The sequence below is a fragment of the Leucopleurus acutus genome, assembly GCF_964270905.1.
Source record: "Leucopleurus acutus genome assembly, chromosome: 19".
In the NCBI taxonomy this organism is placed as follows: domain Eukaryota; kingdom Metazoa; phylum Chordata; class Mammalia; order Artiodactyla; family Delphinidae; genus Leucopleurus; species Leucopleurus acutus.
Window position 1 is genome coordinate 42,697,066 of NC_139161.1, and position 18,135 is coordinate 42,715,200.

Below are 18,135 nucleotides of genomic sequence, written 5' to 3' on the forward strand. Positions count from 1 at the left end.
ACAATGCAAGTGAGAAGACAGTGGAGCACCAACTTTAAAATTTTTTTCTAGAAAGAAAGGAAAAACAAACCTGTCAACCTAGAATTCTGTATCTAGCAAAGGGTATCTTCCAAAAACCAAAGTGAAATAAAGACTTTTTTAGGCATGTCTGAAGGTATGCACTCATGGGAAATGTTAAAGGGAGTCCTTCAGGCAGAAGGAAATGTGGACATACCCCAAAGAATGAAGAGCAAGGGAAATGGTAGCTACGTGGGTAAATACCTACAACTTTTATTATCGTTTAAATCTCTTTAAAAGATAATTGACTGTACTGCAGTGTTCATAGCAGCATTCTTCACAGTAGTTAAAGGTGGAAATAACCCAAATGTCCATCAACAGAAGAATGGGTAAAGAATATGTGTGTCCATTCAGTGGAATACTGTTCAGCCATAAAAAAAAAAAAAAAGGAATGAAATACATGCTACAATGTGGATGAACCTTGAAGATATTATCTAAGTTATTAGACACAAAAAGACAAACCTTGTGTGATTCCACTTGCATGAAATATCTAGAACAGTCAAATTAATAGAAACAGAAAGTAGAATGGTGGTTACCAGGGGCTGGGGGGAGGGAGTAATGGGGAATTATTATTTAATGGGTATTAGCGTTCAAATATTCTATGGAAAAAAGATCAACTCAATACAATACAGACTTTTTAACAAAATAGAGAGCAGCTTGTTTTAAACTTAGAATGAACTACATGTCTCCAAGAAAAGCTTGCTGGCAGTAGCTTGGGCTGGTTACCAAAGTGTAGAGTCTAATTCTGCACTCCTAGATCCAGAAACTCTATTTTATACGTATACCTAGAGCTGATCAGACAACCAAGAAATGACTTTTGCTAACCAGACTCACACACCCACACAACACAGTATAAGCCATAATGCCAGTTTTTGAATTTGACAAAGGAAGGTACCATTTTAGTGAATTCATTTAGTGAATTTATCTACTATCTAGGATACCTTCCTTTCTAGTATCAAGATATCTGGGAAGTCAAATTAGTCATCAGAACAACTGATCAGAGGGAGTTGGATGGTTTTGAGAATTACATCATCTGCTATAGAAAAGCCTGGCATCTCTGATTCTGTCTTTCTACTGATAGCAATTTGATGTCTGACAGTATGTCTCTCCCTGGGTCCTACCGCATAAAAACTGAAAACTTTTTAGTCATGCTTCTGTATTTCTAAGTTCCATGCAAAATAATACAGTGTATTTCTTCACATTATAGCTTAGATAATGCCATCTTTAGAAACTTTTCAATCCCCAAGGATGAACCGAGGGAAACGATATGATTTTACTAAAGCCTCTTCTTTATGCTTTGGTTCTTTTCGAAACAGCCACTTTCCATTAACTACAATTATAAAATGTCCTTTAAGGTGGGAGACCTGGTAAATAGTTAGTTGCACCCATAATGTGTCCTCTCCTGGTCTGACTCCAGGGAAACTTTATCTCTGGCCCCCTGTGGAGTTGATGAAACCTACAGACAGATCCCTGGAAGTGTTCAGGCAAGAGCAAGTGATAGGGATTTTTCTCTGGTTGAGGGTTTTAGCTTGGGTAATAGGAGACATCAGATGAGATCTTATCTAATACTGAGTCTGTGATCTAGTTTTTCTTTTACATTATGAGTTTAAGAGGAACAAAGATTGTGTCCCTATGCCAGAACTACTTTAAGTAAGTCTGAATTTACAAATTCACATGTGTACGTAAGACATTTGTCTTTGCCGCTTTGACTGAGCTGAGTTATGCAACTCAAAGGAAAAGTCCTTCGTTACATCAGTGTCCTTCCCACTCATTTGATTCATGCTTTAAGGATGATTTGAGTTGCTAAACCTCAAGGTAAAGTCTTACGACCTGTTCCCTTTAGAAATTACATTTCTACATTAAAAAGAATGAATTGTTTCTAAACAGTGCTTCAGTGTAACTGCTGCTTTTAGGTTTTTGTTTGTTGATTTCCAGATTAACTCATGGACACATCCTAAGAAGGGCTATACCCTCCACTTTACCACCGTGCCTATTGTTTTTTTGAATCTTGCGTGACCTTGTGAAATTATGCAACAAGTTTTGTTTTTTTCATTTTCTTTTGCAACACACTCATATTTCTCAGTGTGATTTCACAAAAGCTGAGGAGCCCTACTTTTACTTGTCATTCAGATTCCATTTTAGATGTTCTCTGTTTTCTGTACGCTAAGATGGATACAAATGACTAGTGTTCTCCCAGAGGGTTTTCACAAACCAATGTTCCATTGAATATGAATTTGTTTTTTTAAGAGTTCCACAACTAAATGTATTTGGGAAAGGCTGGGTTAAACAGTTAAACATGCTTTTTAAGTGCAGAATTCTATAAGCCTTTGATGTATCCGTGGGATCTGAACACCACTGGTGGGCGCGGGGTGGGGTGGGGGGAGGGGGAGGGGACGAGGTTTGCAGTTCCTCAAACCGCTTGACTTGGAAACCTGTCTCTCACAAAGCATCGCACAAGGCTAGGGTTGTGCAAAACAACTCAGAAAAACGCTGATGTAGAAGCTCTGCAACCACCTTGTTTCAACTCTTATGACAAGTGCCAGTTCTCTTTTATGGCAAAAACCGTTGCTATGTGAAGTAAATAATTACTACCAAGACTGGCTATTACTTTACCACATAGACTCTGTTTTTCTCTTAATTACAGATACCATTTTTGTCAAGTTGAAGACTGGAAAATATGCTCTGTGTAAAGGAATGTTTAGAAAATGGACTGATTTCTAAAACTATGAGGCAAAGGGGAGAAGACAATAAAATTCAAACTAAAACTTGAAGTTTAGTTTGCTGTATCCTATCTATAGCAATATATTCCACTATATCCTACCCTACCTATCCTAATTTAGTTAACTGTATCACAACTATACCTTCTAGTCTACTAAGGGGAAGGTTCTTAGTGGGTTCTTTTGTTGTTTTGTTTTGTTTTGTTTTGTTTTGCTTTCCTTTTCCTTTCAGTCACTGAGACACATGACATGGTAGTCATTCAGAAATTTTCAGTGCTTGGTATCTTGATTTAAATATTACCCAAATCTAAAATTGAACCGTCCTAATCAGCAAGTTGTTAACTACTTATTTACAAAAATATCCTGTGGTTAATTCTGTCTGTTAGGAAAAGATTTACCTGCAAATGTGGGCATTCTCTGACTCTCTAACAAAGTAGCACTCTGCAGCACCACATACGTACATTTTCTCCCAAACCCATTATCCAGTTTTGTTTTCTTTATGTGAAATTATATTTATATTTATTTATATTATGTTTTTATTTCTATGAAATTACTTTCACTTTTTAGTTTCTTATCCATCTCAACTCCCATCTACCAGTCTCAGACTCCTATTGTAACAGAGGATTCATGTCATTCCTTCGTATGTCATCAGCAGTTTTTAAAGTGCTTGAAAATGCACATTGTAAATTTTGGGGAAAAAAATTATCAAATTACTTAACTTGAGTAAATGCTTACCAGTATAACTTTTTTTCAATTAATAGGAGTCAGGTGCTGGATTTCAAAATGTAGAAAAAAATAAGCTCAATCCCATCTTTAGATTTCTGGTAATAAAAAGACACATTTCTCAATGAAGTTGTGAGTCTAAAAGAGATCTTAGGGACTTCCCTGGCAGTCCGGTGGTTAGGACTCCGTGCTCTCACAGCTGAGGGCCTGGGTTCAATCCCTGGTCGGGGAACTAAAATCCCACAAGCCGCACAGGGCAGCCAAAAAAAAAAAAAAAGTTTTTAAATAAAAATAAATAAATAAATAAAAGAGATCTTAGAAGGGCAGCTACTACCAAGCAACGCAGCGTTACAAATACAGACTCGGAACCACTGAGGACAGCTCCTCAGGTCCGTTGGCATTCTGTGTGCAGAGTCTTGTAGTGATGGCTGGTGGTAAAAGTCTTGCCCTCCAGGGACTTAGACTCTGAAGGGAAATTAATGCATGGAAAAGATACTTTATGAGAGAAAAGAAAATGTACAAGTAAATCTCAATAATTTCAACAAGGAGAATAAAAAATAACAAAACAGTAATCCATGTGCTTGTATAGTACATGCCATGTTAGGGAGCTTTTCATGACGGGGACAGCTGACTAATAAAATGGCTGCCAGCCTCAGAAATAAAAAAGTGAGAAGTCCGTGGTTGCGCTTTCTTCAGTGAAGACATGAAGCTTTTCCACGACCCAGCTGGGCAGTGGGGCCTGAAGCTGTTGAGCCACTATGCTTTCACTTGCCACTGGGGAAATGCTTTTCTTACATAATGCATCCTCCGCAGTGTGCTGCAGCCGTCTTCCATCTGTTTTCCAGCCAGACAGTTCCTGTCGTCAACACTGATTGGCTCGTGTAGGGAAGAAACCTACCTGAAATTATCCTGTGGGATTAAAAGTGCTCTCAAAGCCTGTTGACTTCTCTGGTGGCGCAGTGGTTAAGAATCTGCCCGCCAATGCTGGGGACACGGGTTCGAGCCCTGGTCCGGGAAGATCTCACATGCCGCAGAGCAGCTAAGCCCGTGCGCCACAACTACTGAGCCTGCGCTCTAGAGCCTGCGAGCCACAACTGCTGAACCCGTGAGCCACAACTGCTGAACCCGTGAGCCACAACTACTGAACCCGTGAGCCACAACTGCTGAAGCCTGCGCACCTAGAGCCCATGCTCCACAACAAGAGAAGCCACCGCAATGAGAAACCCACGCACCACAACGAAGAGTAGCCCCCGCTCGCCGCAACTAGAGAAAGCCTGCGCGCAGCAACGAAGACCTAATGCAGCCATAAATAAATAAATAAATAAATTTTTAAAAGAAAGTAAAAGCAAGCTTTAAAAAAAAAAAGTACTCTCAAAACCCACTGGTCAGCAAGGATGTACTAAGTCCTACAGGTTGCCCACTTCTGTACTAGGGGGCTGTGAGGTACAAGAAAGTAGGCACCATACGGTCATTACCCTCAAGGAGCTTCCAGGCAGGCTGGAACACAGGAGTACTGTTCATGAAATAGTAAGGCAATAAATAAAAACCTGCCCTGCATATCTGAGATTCTACATTGTTCTTGTTCTGTTCGTGCATTTGTTTGTATTGCGTTATAATTTATGTACAGGTAAATGCACAGATCTCAAGTATACAGTTCACTGAGCTTTGACTAGTGCACACGTCTTTGTAAATCACAACCCCATCAAGATACAGAACATTTCCATCATCGGAGAGAGCTCCCTCAGCTCCCTTCCCAACCAAGCCCCACCACTACCAAAGGCAACCACTGTTCCGATTTCTTTTACCACAAATTAGTTTAGCTGTTTCTTAACCTTCATTTAAAAAAAAAAAAAATCCTACAGTTGTATGTGAGATTTTTACTTTGTTTTGAAGTGAATTTGTTAGTCTTATTTATGACTATTTTGATAACTTATTTGTAGCTATTTTATAAGGAAAGCAGCTTTTGGATAGACTTCCAGTTTTAAGACAGTCTATAACCTTTGATATTGGCTCAGTTAATTAGAGCTCGATTGGTGACGATATAGTCAGTAGATTTATTATCACAAGATTAATAAGTAAAATCAACATCTTTTGCTAAACATAGCTTCAACTATAAGTTTAAAAAACACAGCATTCCACACAGCTATTTTAGCAAGTATACTTTTCATGACAGGCATCCATGGTCTAAAAGTTACAAGTCAGCTGTCCTTAAAATTATTAAAACATTCCAACTATTAAGTGAGAACTTCTGCTTTCTAAGAGACTAAGGATAGATGTAACTGAATTGTCTTGGTTTTATAAGCATCGGCCAACCTTCCTCCCTATCATTTTCCACAAGCGAAGAGTAATGATGTAGCCAGTGTTTTCCTTTAGCAAAAGCACTTAGACTGGGGCTTCCCTGGTGGCACAGTGGTTGAGAGTCCGCCTGCTGATGGAGGGGACACGGGTTCGTGCCCCGGTCCGGGAGGATCCCACATGCCGCAGAGCGGCTAGGCCCGTGAGCCATGGCCGCTGAGCCTGCGCGTCCGGAGCCTGTGCTCCGCAACGGGAGAGGCCACAACAGTGAGAGGCCCGCGTACCGCAAAAAAAAAAAAAAAAAAAAAAAAAAAAAAACACTTAGACTAATAGTTTCTCCTATTCTCAGGTATCCTGCTTTAAAAGTAAAACGTGTGCTTTTTGGTTTCAGGGTCAATTTTTTGTTTCATTCTTAATTCTGCATATATCCTATATATTGATTCTACAGCTGTGTTGTAGAAGTTCAGAAAAAAGCCATGAAAAAAGAGTGAAATAATGTCATTTGTGGCAACATGAATGGACCTAGAGATTATCATACTAAGTGAAATAAGCCAGACAGAGAAAGGTAAATACCATATGATATCAGTTGTATATAGAATGTAAAAAACAAAAAAAGATACAAATGAACTTATTTACAAACCGGAAATAACCACAGACATAGATAACAAACTTATGGTTACCAAAGAGGAAAGGGGTGGGAGGGATAAATTAGGAGGTTGGAATTAACATATACACACTACTATATATAAAATAGATAACCAACAAGGACCTACTGTATAGCACAAGGAACTGTACTCAATATTTTGTAATAACCTATAGGGGAAAAGAATCTGAGGGGCTTCCCTAGCAGTGCAGTGGTTAAGATTCCACGCTTCCATTGCAGGGGGCACACGTTCGATTCCTGGTCGGGGAACTAAGATCCCTCATGCTGCACGGCATGGCCAAAATAAATAAATAAATAAAAATCTGAAAAATAATAGATACACATATGTATAACTGAATCACTTTGCTGTACACCTGAAACTAACTCAACATTGTAAATCAACTATACTTCAATTTTAAAAATAAATAATTTTTTAAACTGTAATTTAAAAAATTTTTTAAATAGAAAAAAAAGAATGATCATTTTTTTAAATTAATTAATTTATTTATTTTTGGCTGTGTTGGGTCCTCGCCTCTGTGCGAGGGCCCCCCCAACCGCGGCAAGTGGGGGCCACTCCTCATCGCGGTGTGCGGGCCTCCCACTGTCGCGGCCTCTCCCGCTGCGGAGCACAGGCCCCAGACGCGCAGGCTCAGCAGCCGTGGCTCAGGGGCCCAGTCGCTCCACGGCATGCGGGATCCTCCCAGAGCAGGGCCCGAACCCGTGTCCCCCGCATCGGCAGGCAGACCCCCAACCGCTGCGCAACCAGGGAAGCCCAGAATGATCATTTTTTACTAGAGGAATTGAAGAGGTTTTATAATAGAATGAGAAATTGAGCATTATCTTGACATATACATGGATAAAGAGAAAAAGGAGGGAGTAGAAAATCATAAACAGTTAAGAGAGAGCATGACATGAGGAAACCTGTCAGAAAGGAGCCAGAGCCCTTGAAGAAATATGTAAAGTCAAATAAGTAGAATAGTGGCAGATAGGAAAACTCTTGAAAGTCAGATAAAGGAATCGTAGAATCTGAGTGGCAGGGTACCTTGGAGATCCTTCGACTTCCCGTTTAAAGCCCGTCCCTTCCACCGCACCCACATCAGATGTCTGTTTAGCTTACGCTGAATCCTTCCTGTGTGGGCACTGACTGCCTTCTCATATGGTGCATTCTTTTTATGGAGAGTAATAATAAGGAGGAAATTATTTATGTTATATGCAATAGGAAGGCACTATCTGTTTTTGAATATTTAATCTTTTTTATTTTGTATGTTACAGCTGTACAGTGTAGTGATTCACAATTATAAAGGTTATACTCCATTTATAGTTATTACAAAATATTGGCTATAGTCCCCATGTTGTACAATATATCCTTGTAGCTTATTTTATACCTAATAGTTTGTACCTCTTATTCCCCTACCCTTATACTACCCCTCCCGTCTCCCACTGGTAACCACTAGTTTGTTCTCTATACCTGTGAGTCTACTTCTTTTTGTTATCTTCACTAATTTGTTGTATTTTTAGATTCCCCATGTAAGTGATATCATACAGTATTTGTCTCTCTCTGACTTATTTCACTTAACGTAAGTAGGTTTAATGTAGAACATGTAGATTCATAAACATGTTTTAGGGAATTTAATCTGAAATATACCTGCCCAGTGCATTAGGAAAGGGACAGAATGAGTTGTTTCAAATAGGTTTTTTTTTTTAACAGCTTTATTGAGATATGATTCACTTAACATACAGTTCACCATTTTAAAGTATGCAGTTTTAGTGTGTTTAGAGCTATATATCCGTCACTACAACCAATTGCTAAACGTTTTCATTAACCCAAAAAGAAACCCCACACCCCTTAGCTGTCTTCCCCCCAAACCTCCCATCTCCCGCAGCCCTATGAAACCACTAACCTATGCTCTGTTTCTATAGATTTGCTTATTCTGGACATTTCATATAAATGGAATCATACAACATATGGTCCTTTGTGACTCTTTTCTTTTACTTGGTATGTTTTCAGGGTTCATCCATGTTATAGCATGTATCAGTACTTTGTTCTTTTTATTGCCAAATTATATTCCATTGTATGGATACATCACATTTTATTTACTCATTCATCAGTTGATAGGTATTGAGGTTGTTTCTACCTTTCAGCTATTATGATTGAGGCTGCGGTGAACATTCAGGCACAAGATTTTGTGTGGATATGTTTTCAATTCCCCTGTTTATATACTTAGGAGTGGAATGTCTGAGTCACATGGCAATTCTATGTTTAACCATTTAAGGAGCTGCCAGACTATTTTCTAAAGCAACTTCATCATTTTAGACCCCAACCAGTAGTGAGGGTTCCAGTTTCTCCACATCCTGGCCAACATTTGTTACTGTCTTTTTTATTATTGTCATCCTAGTGGGTGTGAGGTGGTACCTCACTGTGGTTCTGATTTACGTTTTCCTGATGGCTAATGATGTCAAGCATCTTTTCGTGTTTTTTACAGCCATTTGTATGTCTTCTCTGGAGAAATGTCTCTTCAAATTCTTTACCCATTTAAAATTTGGGGGGGTTCTTTTTATTATTGAGTTATATACTCTAGATACAACGTATATTCTATTCTTTATATATTCTAGGTAAAAGTTCCTCTTCAGATATATGATTTACAAAATTTTCTCCTATTCTGTGGGTTGCCTTTTCACTTTCATTATAATGTCTGGGTTACGTGTTTTTAGTTCTTTAATTCTTCTGTGTTTTTCTTGTTTTCCCTGTTAGATGGTAAACTTGTGAAATTTACATTGTAAAATTCCACAAATCTGGAAACACTCCTTTTCCATCTCTGTTGCATCCAGAGAGTGGTCATAGGTGGTGCACACCTATTACAGAATCTGGCTCCACAGCCAGCCACCTCTGCTCCTAGGTGTTTCCCTGACAGATCATTTGATTTCATTCTCGGTGATATATTGTGGTTTATTATTTTGTTTTCGTACAGGTGAATCGCTTTAGTAAGGTGGAAGATCGAGCAATTTTTGTCACTGACCGTCACCTGTATAAAATGGATCCCACTAAGCAGTACAAAGTGATGAAGACGATCCCTCTATACAACGTAAGTGTCCTCTGCTTCTCTCTGAGTAAAGGATTCTTAACCTGGTGTTCATAGACCACGAGTGGTCACCAGACTCATCACTAGAACCTCTGGGGCTTTAGGGACTCCGTGAATTCCTGAAATTTTCTGCCAATCTCATGTTTTATACAAAAGTACGATTTTCTATAAGGAGGATCAACGGTTCCAATAGAATACGAAGGCATTTTGTTTTAAAGTGTAGGACTCTGCATTCTACGTGACCTTTATTACTAATCCTAGTCACTACTTAAATGTTATGACATGAAATGTATTTTCCTGTTGATTTTCATAGGCCTTGTTTTTATGTGGAAATGGAATCAGGTAGAGAAGTAGTATGGAATTACTTTATGAAAACGTTACCTCTCTTTTAAATGTAAAATGTATGCTGTTTCCAGAAGTTATTTTCACCAATATATTTTACTTCTGGTCGAAACCCGCTTAGTTATTCACTGTCTCCATGGGGTTTTCAAATTCTGTAATCGTTCCTTATTTGAAATATGAAATTTGCTGGGTGCCTCCTTGAGTTTCAATTTGAGACTTAAAAAAATTTTTTTATCCTGCTGTATGGGGTCTGCTTTACGAGTGACTGTTTGTTCCGATCTTGAAAAAGATCTTCCTGGACTGCTGGATCTTTCCACGTGTCAGGTGACTTTCCTCTGTCCGCTCGTTCTTAAAGAGGGAGGTCTGGGTTTGTCCAATCATGGGATCTATGAGGAGTATTATTTAAAGATTGTTTTAAATCCTTTTGGCCTCTGCAAAAGGGAATAGGAAACATATTGTTTCGTAGTTTTATTTCGTTAAATCAGGAGTCCTGTTGGCTGTGAGGTTCAATGAAGACAAACTATTCCTGGCTTTGCTCAATAATTTAGAACATCCCTGCAGGCCTGTCACCTGATGGTGAGGCTGAGATTCGTCTCCGTCACCCAGTCCCCCCACCCCACACACACAGGCATACACACCTTTCTCCCTTTCAGTAGGAAGGCGAATGGATTGCAGCTAAGAAGGAGATGATGTTCTAATACATTCTTGATCATCTGTAGTCTTCTTAGCAAAGACTTGTAATCTTATATAGCCATCACAGTTTAAGCCTAATAACCCTGCAGTCTCGACGAAGGAGATGAAGGAAGATACAGGAGAAAACCAAATTTTGGCAAAGTCTAATAAAGTGTACTTTTATTTCTTTTCCTTTCTATTAAAGGGAAACCAATCAGGCACGTGATACGAGTTCGATAAGTAGTTAACCAGGTCTTTGAACCAAAGTTGTTTTCCCAAACCACCTTCCTTTTTCATGTTGACTGGTGTACATTTAGAGTCACTCTTCCCCTTCATCATCATTATCATCATCAGTGTTATCAATAATATCATATTATACAAAAATTAACCATGTTTTGCCACGGAGCAACTAAGCCCACGCACCACAACTACTGAGCCTGCGCTCTAGAGCCCGTGAGCCACAACTACTGAGCCCGTGTGCCACAACTACTGAAGCCCGTGCGCCTAGAGCCCGTGCTCCACAACAAGAGAAGCCATTGCAATGAGAAGCCCACTCACCGCAACTAAGAGTAGCTCCTGCTTGCTGGAACTAGAGAAAGCCTGCTTGCAGCAAGACCCAACACAGCCAAAAATAAATAAATAAATTTATTTTTAAAAAAAAATTAAAAATGTTTAACACTCGTAAAGGTAAACGATGTCAATAGGATGGATACACACTGTCACAGATGCTGTCGGTACTCTGCCCACCTCCCCTTGTATTCCCTTACCATTTTTGTACACAACAGCCTAACTTCTGACAGCCAACACCTTTGTCGAAAGGCTTCCCTCAGGCTGCCAGAGTCCACAGAGGGCTGGAAACGCCCACCCACGCCCAGCCACCCAAATGACTACCACCACCCAAATCCCCACCATTCATCGGTCACAATGATTCTCAGGTGTGTTTAACACCATTTGCTGGAGCTTTTCTGTAGGAATCAGTTGCACTGCCCGCCGTGTTAGCTGCTTAGTAACGGGACCTACTGGCTGCTTTCCCTTCCTGAGCCACCTCCCCACTCCCTTGCCCGTGTACCTGCACCTCCCGAATCAATTCTGAGGCTCATCAGCCTTTGTCTCGGGACCTGCTTTGGGGAGGAACTACCCTCTTAGGAGGGTAGATTGAATGGGGCACAGGACTTCCAGCCGTGTCTACCTATAAAAATGTTGTTCAGTCTGAAGCAAACACAGCCAGATGTTGTCTGGCTCATAGGGACATGGGTGTTTGTTATTTTATTCTTTATCCTTTTTGTATGAAATGTTTTGAAGTTACAAACAAAGTTTAAGACAAGGAACCTTTAAAAATGATACTGCTAATAGCAGGAATGAAGGAGCTGGGAGGGGATGAAGGAGAAAGATTTCAATCTTAAGCAAACTGAGTTTTGGGTATTGGTGAAACTTGTAAGTACATACCCCATAGATCACTGGCGTCTAATATTGTAAAGGAGCGGCGGGTAGCATTCAGCACTTAGGATAAAAATTTAAGAGCGGACAGATGCATGTATAATTGGAGGCTGAAATTATGAGTCTAGAGGGAGAAGGGGCAGCTGATTTGAGAACGTCCATCCTTAAATGGTGGGGAAAAGAGAGTGGCTGAAGGAAATGGAATAAAAAGGAGATCTCTTCTTTCTGGACCTCCATTTTCTCCTCTCCTAATGTGCCGAATGAGCTCTAATTTCCCTTCAGTTCCATAAGGTTATGAATTATTCCAGGAAGGAAAAGAACTTTGGGAACACTGTGTTTCAGAATCAAGTTGGAAAGTTTTCAGAAATGAGAGTAATCAGTGGAAACATATAGCTGAGGATCCCACAGTTACTCTTCCCCTTCTGTGCTCTTCATTCCTCCTTCTGCCCTGGTGCCTTTCCTGTGTTAGTTGGACTTTTCTGGCTCCAGGGAAGAGATTGGTATTAGTGGGAGGGGGAAATTTCCCTCTGTCCCTGTCGAGTTCCTGTGGCTGGACTAATAATAAAATTGACACGAGGCAGATTAACAGGAGAAAACCCAACTTAGTTTTGTGGGCACAGGAGATCATAAAATGATGCACAGAGAGTGACCAAAAGTAGGTAACTTTTATGTCTTTGTGTATAAAGAAACAATAAATTTGTGAGGATCGGATAGGACAGAGAAACTTAGGTTCGGGTGCATAATTATAAGGAATTTAAGCAAAGATTGGGCTTGGGTAGTAAATTAGTAAAGAAGTAGCAAGGTTTATTTATACAGGCTTCTCAGACCTGAATTCCCTGTCTCTGACGATAATGATGTCTTTCTACCTCCCAGCCCAGGGAAGGCACCTTTCACATGAGAGGTTTATTTCCTAGTTTCAGAGAAATAGAGAGGAGCATCAAAGTGTCCTTCTTGCATTGGTTGTTTCTTAAGTAACTAATTCAAAACAATCGATATGCCACTGAGACATATTTGGGGGCCTGCCCTGGGCCCCAGTATGACTATATACTATCTCAAGTAATGCGTGTACCACAAAAAAAAAAACAAAAACAAAATAAAATGCTCCCGTGTGCATTCTCCTAAGAATAAGGACATCCTGCTTCATAACCACAATACCATTTTCATATCTAAGAAAATTAATAATATTTCCATAATATTTAATATAATACATAATCATTATCCATCATGTGTTACACAACTCATATTCAAATTTCCTCAGTTGTTCAAAGAATGTCTTTTATACCCATTTTTTTAAAATCCCATCTAGGTTCATATTTTGAATTTGGTAGTTACATTTCTTTTAGTCCCAAACTGTATCTCTACACACACACCCGTTTTCTCATGATAATGACTTTTTAAAACAGCATTACTGAGGTATAATTTACTGTTATAGGCTGAACTGTGTTCCTTCAAAATTCATTTGTTGAAGTCCTAACCCCCAGTACTTCAGAATGTGACTGTGTTTGGTGACAGAATCTCTGAAGAGGTAATTAGGTTAAAATGAGAGCATTAGGGTGGGCCCTGATCCACTATGACTGGTGTCCTTATAAGAAGAGGAGATTAGGACACAGACACATACAGAGGAAAGATCATGTGAGGACACAGGTTGAGACAGACATCCACAAGCAAGGAGAGAGGCCTCAGAAGGACCCAGCCTTGTCCACACTTTGGTCTTGGACTTCCAGCCTCCAGAACTGTGAGGAAATAGGTTTCTGTTGTTTAAGCTACCTAGTCTGGTACTTTGTTATGGCAGCCCTGGCAAACTAATACATTTAGAGTACTTACCCCAAAATTCACCCATTGTAAGCTACAGTTCAGTTACTTTTAGTAAGCTTATGCAGTTGTCCAAACAGGACATAATTCCAGTTTTGGAACATTCCCGTCACTCCAGAAAGTTCTCTCATGCTCATTTGCAGTAAATCCCCACTCCCAACGTCAGCCCTAGATAATCACTGATCTTTCTGTCTCTATACTTTTACCTTTTCTAGAAATTTCACGCACACAGAATTAAACAGCAGATACTGTTTTGTGTCTGGCTTCCTTTACTCAGCATAATGTTTTTGAGGTTCATCCATGTTCCATGTGTCATTGGTCCTTTCCTTTCACTGCCGAGTAGTATTCCATTGCGTGGATCTACTGTATTTCATTTCTCTAGTCACCAGCTGATGGACATTGGGCTGCTACGTATGTTCTCATACAAGACTTTACACGGCCGCGTGTTTTCATTTCTCGTGGGTGGCTATGTATGAATGGAATTATTCCATATGGCATTTGTTTAACTTTGTAAGAAACTAGCAAACTGTTTTCCAAAGTGGATGCTCCATTTTACATTCCCTTCAGTATGAGACTTCTGGTTTCTCCACATCCTCACTAACACTTGGTATGTATGATGTTGAGTTGTTTTTGGTTTTTTTTTAAGGGACAATACTTTTTCTTTCTTTCTTTCTTTCTTTCTTTCTTTCTTTCTTTATTTTGCGGTACGCAGGCCTCTCACTGTTATGGCCTCTCCCGTTGGGGAGCACAGGCTCCAGACACACAGCCTCAGCTGCCATGGCTCACGGGCCCAGCCGCTCCGCGGCATGTGGGATCTTCCCGGACCGGGGCACAAACCTGTGTCCCCTGCATCGGCAGGTGGACTCTCAACCACTGTGCCACCAGGGAAGCCCTATTTATTTATTTATGTATTTTTTAAACATCTTTATTGGGGTATAATTGCTTTACAATGGTGTGTTATTTTCTGCTCTATAACAAAGTGAATCAGTTATACATATACATCTATCCCCATATCTCTTCCCTCTTGCATCACCCTCCCTCCCACCCTCCCTATCCCACCCCTCTAGGTGGTCACAAAGCGCCCCGAGCTGATCTCCCTGTGCTATGCGGCTGCTTCCCACTAGCTATCTCTTTTACGTTTGGTAGTGTATATATGTCCATGCCACTTTGTGACAGCTTACCCTTCCCCCTCCCCGTATCCTCAAGTCTGACATTGAGTTTTTAAAGAGTGCAGCACTGATCTCGTCTGGATTTGTCTGATTGTTTCCTCATGGTTCATGTAACTTACTCTCCTAGTCCCTGTATTTCCTATAAACTGGAAGTTAAATCAGGAGGTGTTAATTTTGTTTCAATAGTACACTTCCACATACTTCAGATTATACCTTGCATCTCAACAAAGAAGGCACACATACAGCAAACTCTGCCTTGTGGATCACCTTTGGAAAATGTTTCATTGTAGCCAAGCTATTATTATGTTGCCCTCACTGTAGCCTAAATTTCTAACTGCTTGTGGAACAGATCCCATGTTTTCCTGTGAACAATTAGAATTTAGCATAAAAAACTAAGATAAATATTGCCATCAGGTATTTACCTATTAATAAGTTGCCCATCAGTAACAATACCTGATATTTTCAGTTTCTTTTCCCAGTCTCTTTTTATAACAAAATTCTTCCACTGCTTTGCTGTTTGATAGTTCTTTTTTTTTAAGTTTTCACAGTTTATGAATCCTCTGATTTAAAATCTGCACAGTTACAGCAGATAAAGTCACTGCATAATCTTTACTCCTTTCTGTCAGCACCATCAGTGACCTTTACAGGTCCCCTGACTTTGTTCACTCTGTTCTTGTGTTCCTTTCACTGTTTTCTTGAAGTCTTTTGCTTCTCATACAGGCCATGTCTTGCAAGTCTGTGTATGGCTTTATTTTTCTTTGCATCATCCGAGGAATCGTAAATCACACCAAAGCCATTTATCTTGCCACCACCGAAATGGTTCCGAATCCAAACACAAAGATGACACCTAGTGTAGTCTTGTACATTTTGTCTGGTCTTTCCCAAATTTCTTAGATACTGTTGCCTTTCCAGGATGAAGGACATCCGTGACCATTTGTTTCCATAGTTGATTCGTCATGAACTTCCTGGTCTAGATAGTTACTGTGTCATTCCTAATGGTGGTTGATCCTCAGGCAGCCAGGGAGGAAAACCTGGATACTTCTTATGTGTTTCTACAACTATTCTCTCTCTTCCCCAAACCTGTGGCAACCACTGATCATTTTACTGTCTCTGTAGTGGTGCCTTTTCTAGAATATCATATAGTTGGAATCATACAGTATGTAGCGTTTTCATTCTGGCTTCTTTCAGTTAGCAGTAAATATTTAAGGCTTTTATATGCCTTTTTGTGACCTGATAGCTTATTCTTTTTATTGCTGAATAATAGTCCATTGTATGGATGTGCCGTAGTTTGTGTATCCATTTGCCTATTGAAACATCTTGGTTGCTTCCAGTTTTGGGCAATTATGAATACAGCTGCTAGAAACATTCACATGTAGGTTTTCGTATGGACGTGAGTTTTCAAATCATTTGGGTAAATACCTTCAAGTGCAGTTTTAGCTCCTGTGATAAGGCCAAATTTGGCTTTATAAGAACTGCCAAACTGTCTTCCAAGGTGACTATCATTTCTGCAGTCCCGCCAGCAACGATCGAAGAGTTCTGTTGCTTCTTATCCTCACCAGCATCTGCTACTATTACCAGTTTCTTTTTTTTTTAATTTTAGCCATTCTAACAGGTGTGTAGTGGTATCACGTATTTTTCTTTTTTTTTTTTTTTTTTTTTTGGTGCGGTACGCGGGCCTCTCACTGTTATGGCCTCTCCCGTTGCGGAGCACAGGCTCCGGACACACAGGCTCAGTGGCCATGGCTCACGGGCCCAGCTGCTCCACGGCACGTGGGATCCTCCCGGACCGGGGCACGAACCCGTGTCCCCTGCATAGGCAGGTGGTCTCTCAACCACTGCACCACCAGGGAAGCCCTCACGTATTTTTCTATTACCCTAAATTATATAACCCAACCCACACTGGGGTCTCAGTCAATCTTTAGTTACAAGAATCATCTCTCCCCTCTCTGTGGTCAGTTGGTTTGTGTTCAGGAGTTAATGACTGATCTTGACATAAGCCTAAGCAAAATATAATTAAAAGATAAATTTGAGACCTTGTTTTTCCCTTCCATTAGCAAAAATTCTTCAATTTATCATTTAGCCATGGTTCCAGTCACTCTTCACAGGAAAGATAAAAATGGGAAACCGTGAAAGGTTTTTGAGGATACCCTCACAAATGGCATGGTCAACTAACTGTACACAGCAGTCTGAGGACGAAACACTCAAGTTACAGGTGACCCCTTTATTAACTACAGAGTGACTTTCTAGGGACAAATGCTGCATACTTAGGTTAGGAATCGGTGTTATTGTCAAATTAGTGTCATCCCCCTTGAGTCACTCTCGACACTATATTTGTAAATGGTAATATCGAAATAAAGCATTAATTCCAAAACAGTAGTCAAGAAAGTTTAAAGTTTATACAGGGTCGGGGGCAGTGGGATCAGAATCCAAATGTTTCGCAAAGCAGGGAGACTCGTGGTAGCTGCAGCTTGACGCAGAGAACAAAGGCAAGAAGTAGCCCATACAATTAGCCACATTGTGTGCAAAACTCTGGTCACAACCTCTTTAACTCCGTGCGTCATCCTAGGGATCACTATAAATCAGTGGGGAAAATTGCACCCCATGGCCGTGGCACATTGCTCGAATCGATGCAGTGCTGCCCCTGCCTTTCGAGTTCCTGTGGGCATGGCCTCTCCCCAGCCGGCGCTCAGGGAGCTGATTGCCAAGACTGAGTTTAATTTGCGTAAACATGAAATCTGTTCACCGGTTTCGAGGGAGACCGCATAAACTGAAACATTTAACCTGACCTCAGCTGGAGCTCCTCTCACCCTTTTGTTGGGGGAACTGTGTTGGTTTTGCCCACAGTTGATGGGTTGGTTTGAAAAATACTTGAATCTGCCCTTGAATGCTATTTGATATAGTCCCTTTTTATCAGTATGGGCTTGATGGCTAAGGAAGCAGCCAATTAATTTACACAAATACCTCCTTTAGTTCTATGGAGAATACGAAGCAAGCGGGCGGGCGGGAAAAGAGACGATTATCTGAAAGGGTGCGACTGTTTTGCAGAGGTAAATGGATTGTAATTCTGCCAGGCATCATGCTTTATTACTCTATCTGACAGTGACTGGCTAGAAAGATACTGTTTCATTTGGAAGATAGATTGTCCTTGTAATATGTTACAGGGCTGAATCCTGCTAAAAATCCATCCG

At 40.3% G+C, this 18,135-nt stretch overlaps 1 protein-coding gene across 2 annotated transcripts in view; it reads left to right on the plus strand.

Annotated features, from left to right (window-relative positions):
* MYO1D (myosin ID) overlaps nt 1–18,135 on the plus strand; it is a 346,176-nt gene that overhangs the window by 198,953 nt on the left and 129,088 nt on the right. For both annotated transcript variants that reach the window (XM_082860517.1, XM_082860518.1), the window contains exon 20: nt 9,405–9,518. In XM_082860517.1, coding sequence (XP_082716643.1) covers nt 9,405–9,518 — 114 coding nt within the window. The remainder of the gene's footprint in view (nt 1–9,404; nt 9,519–18,135) is intronic.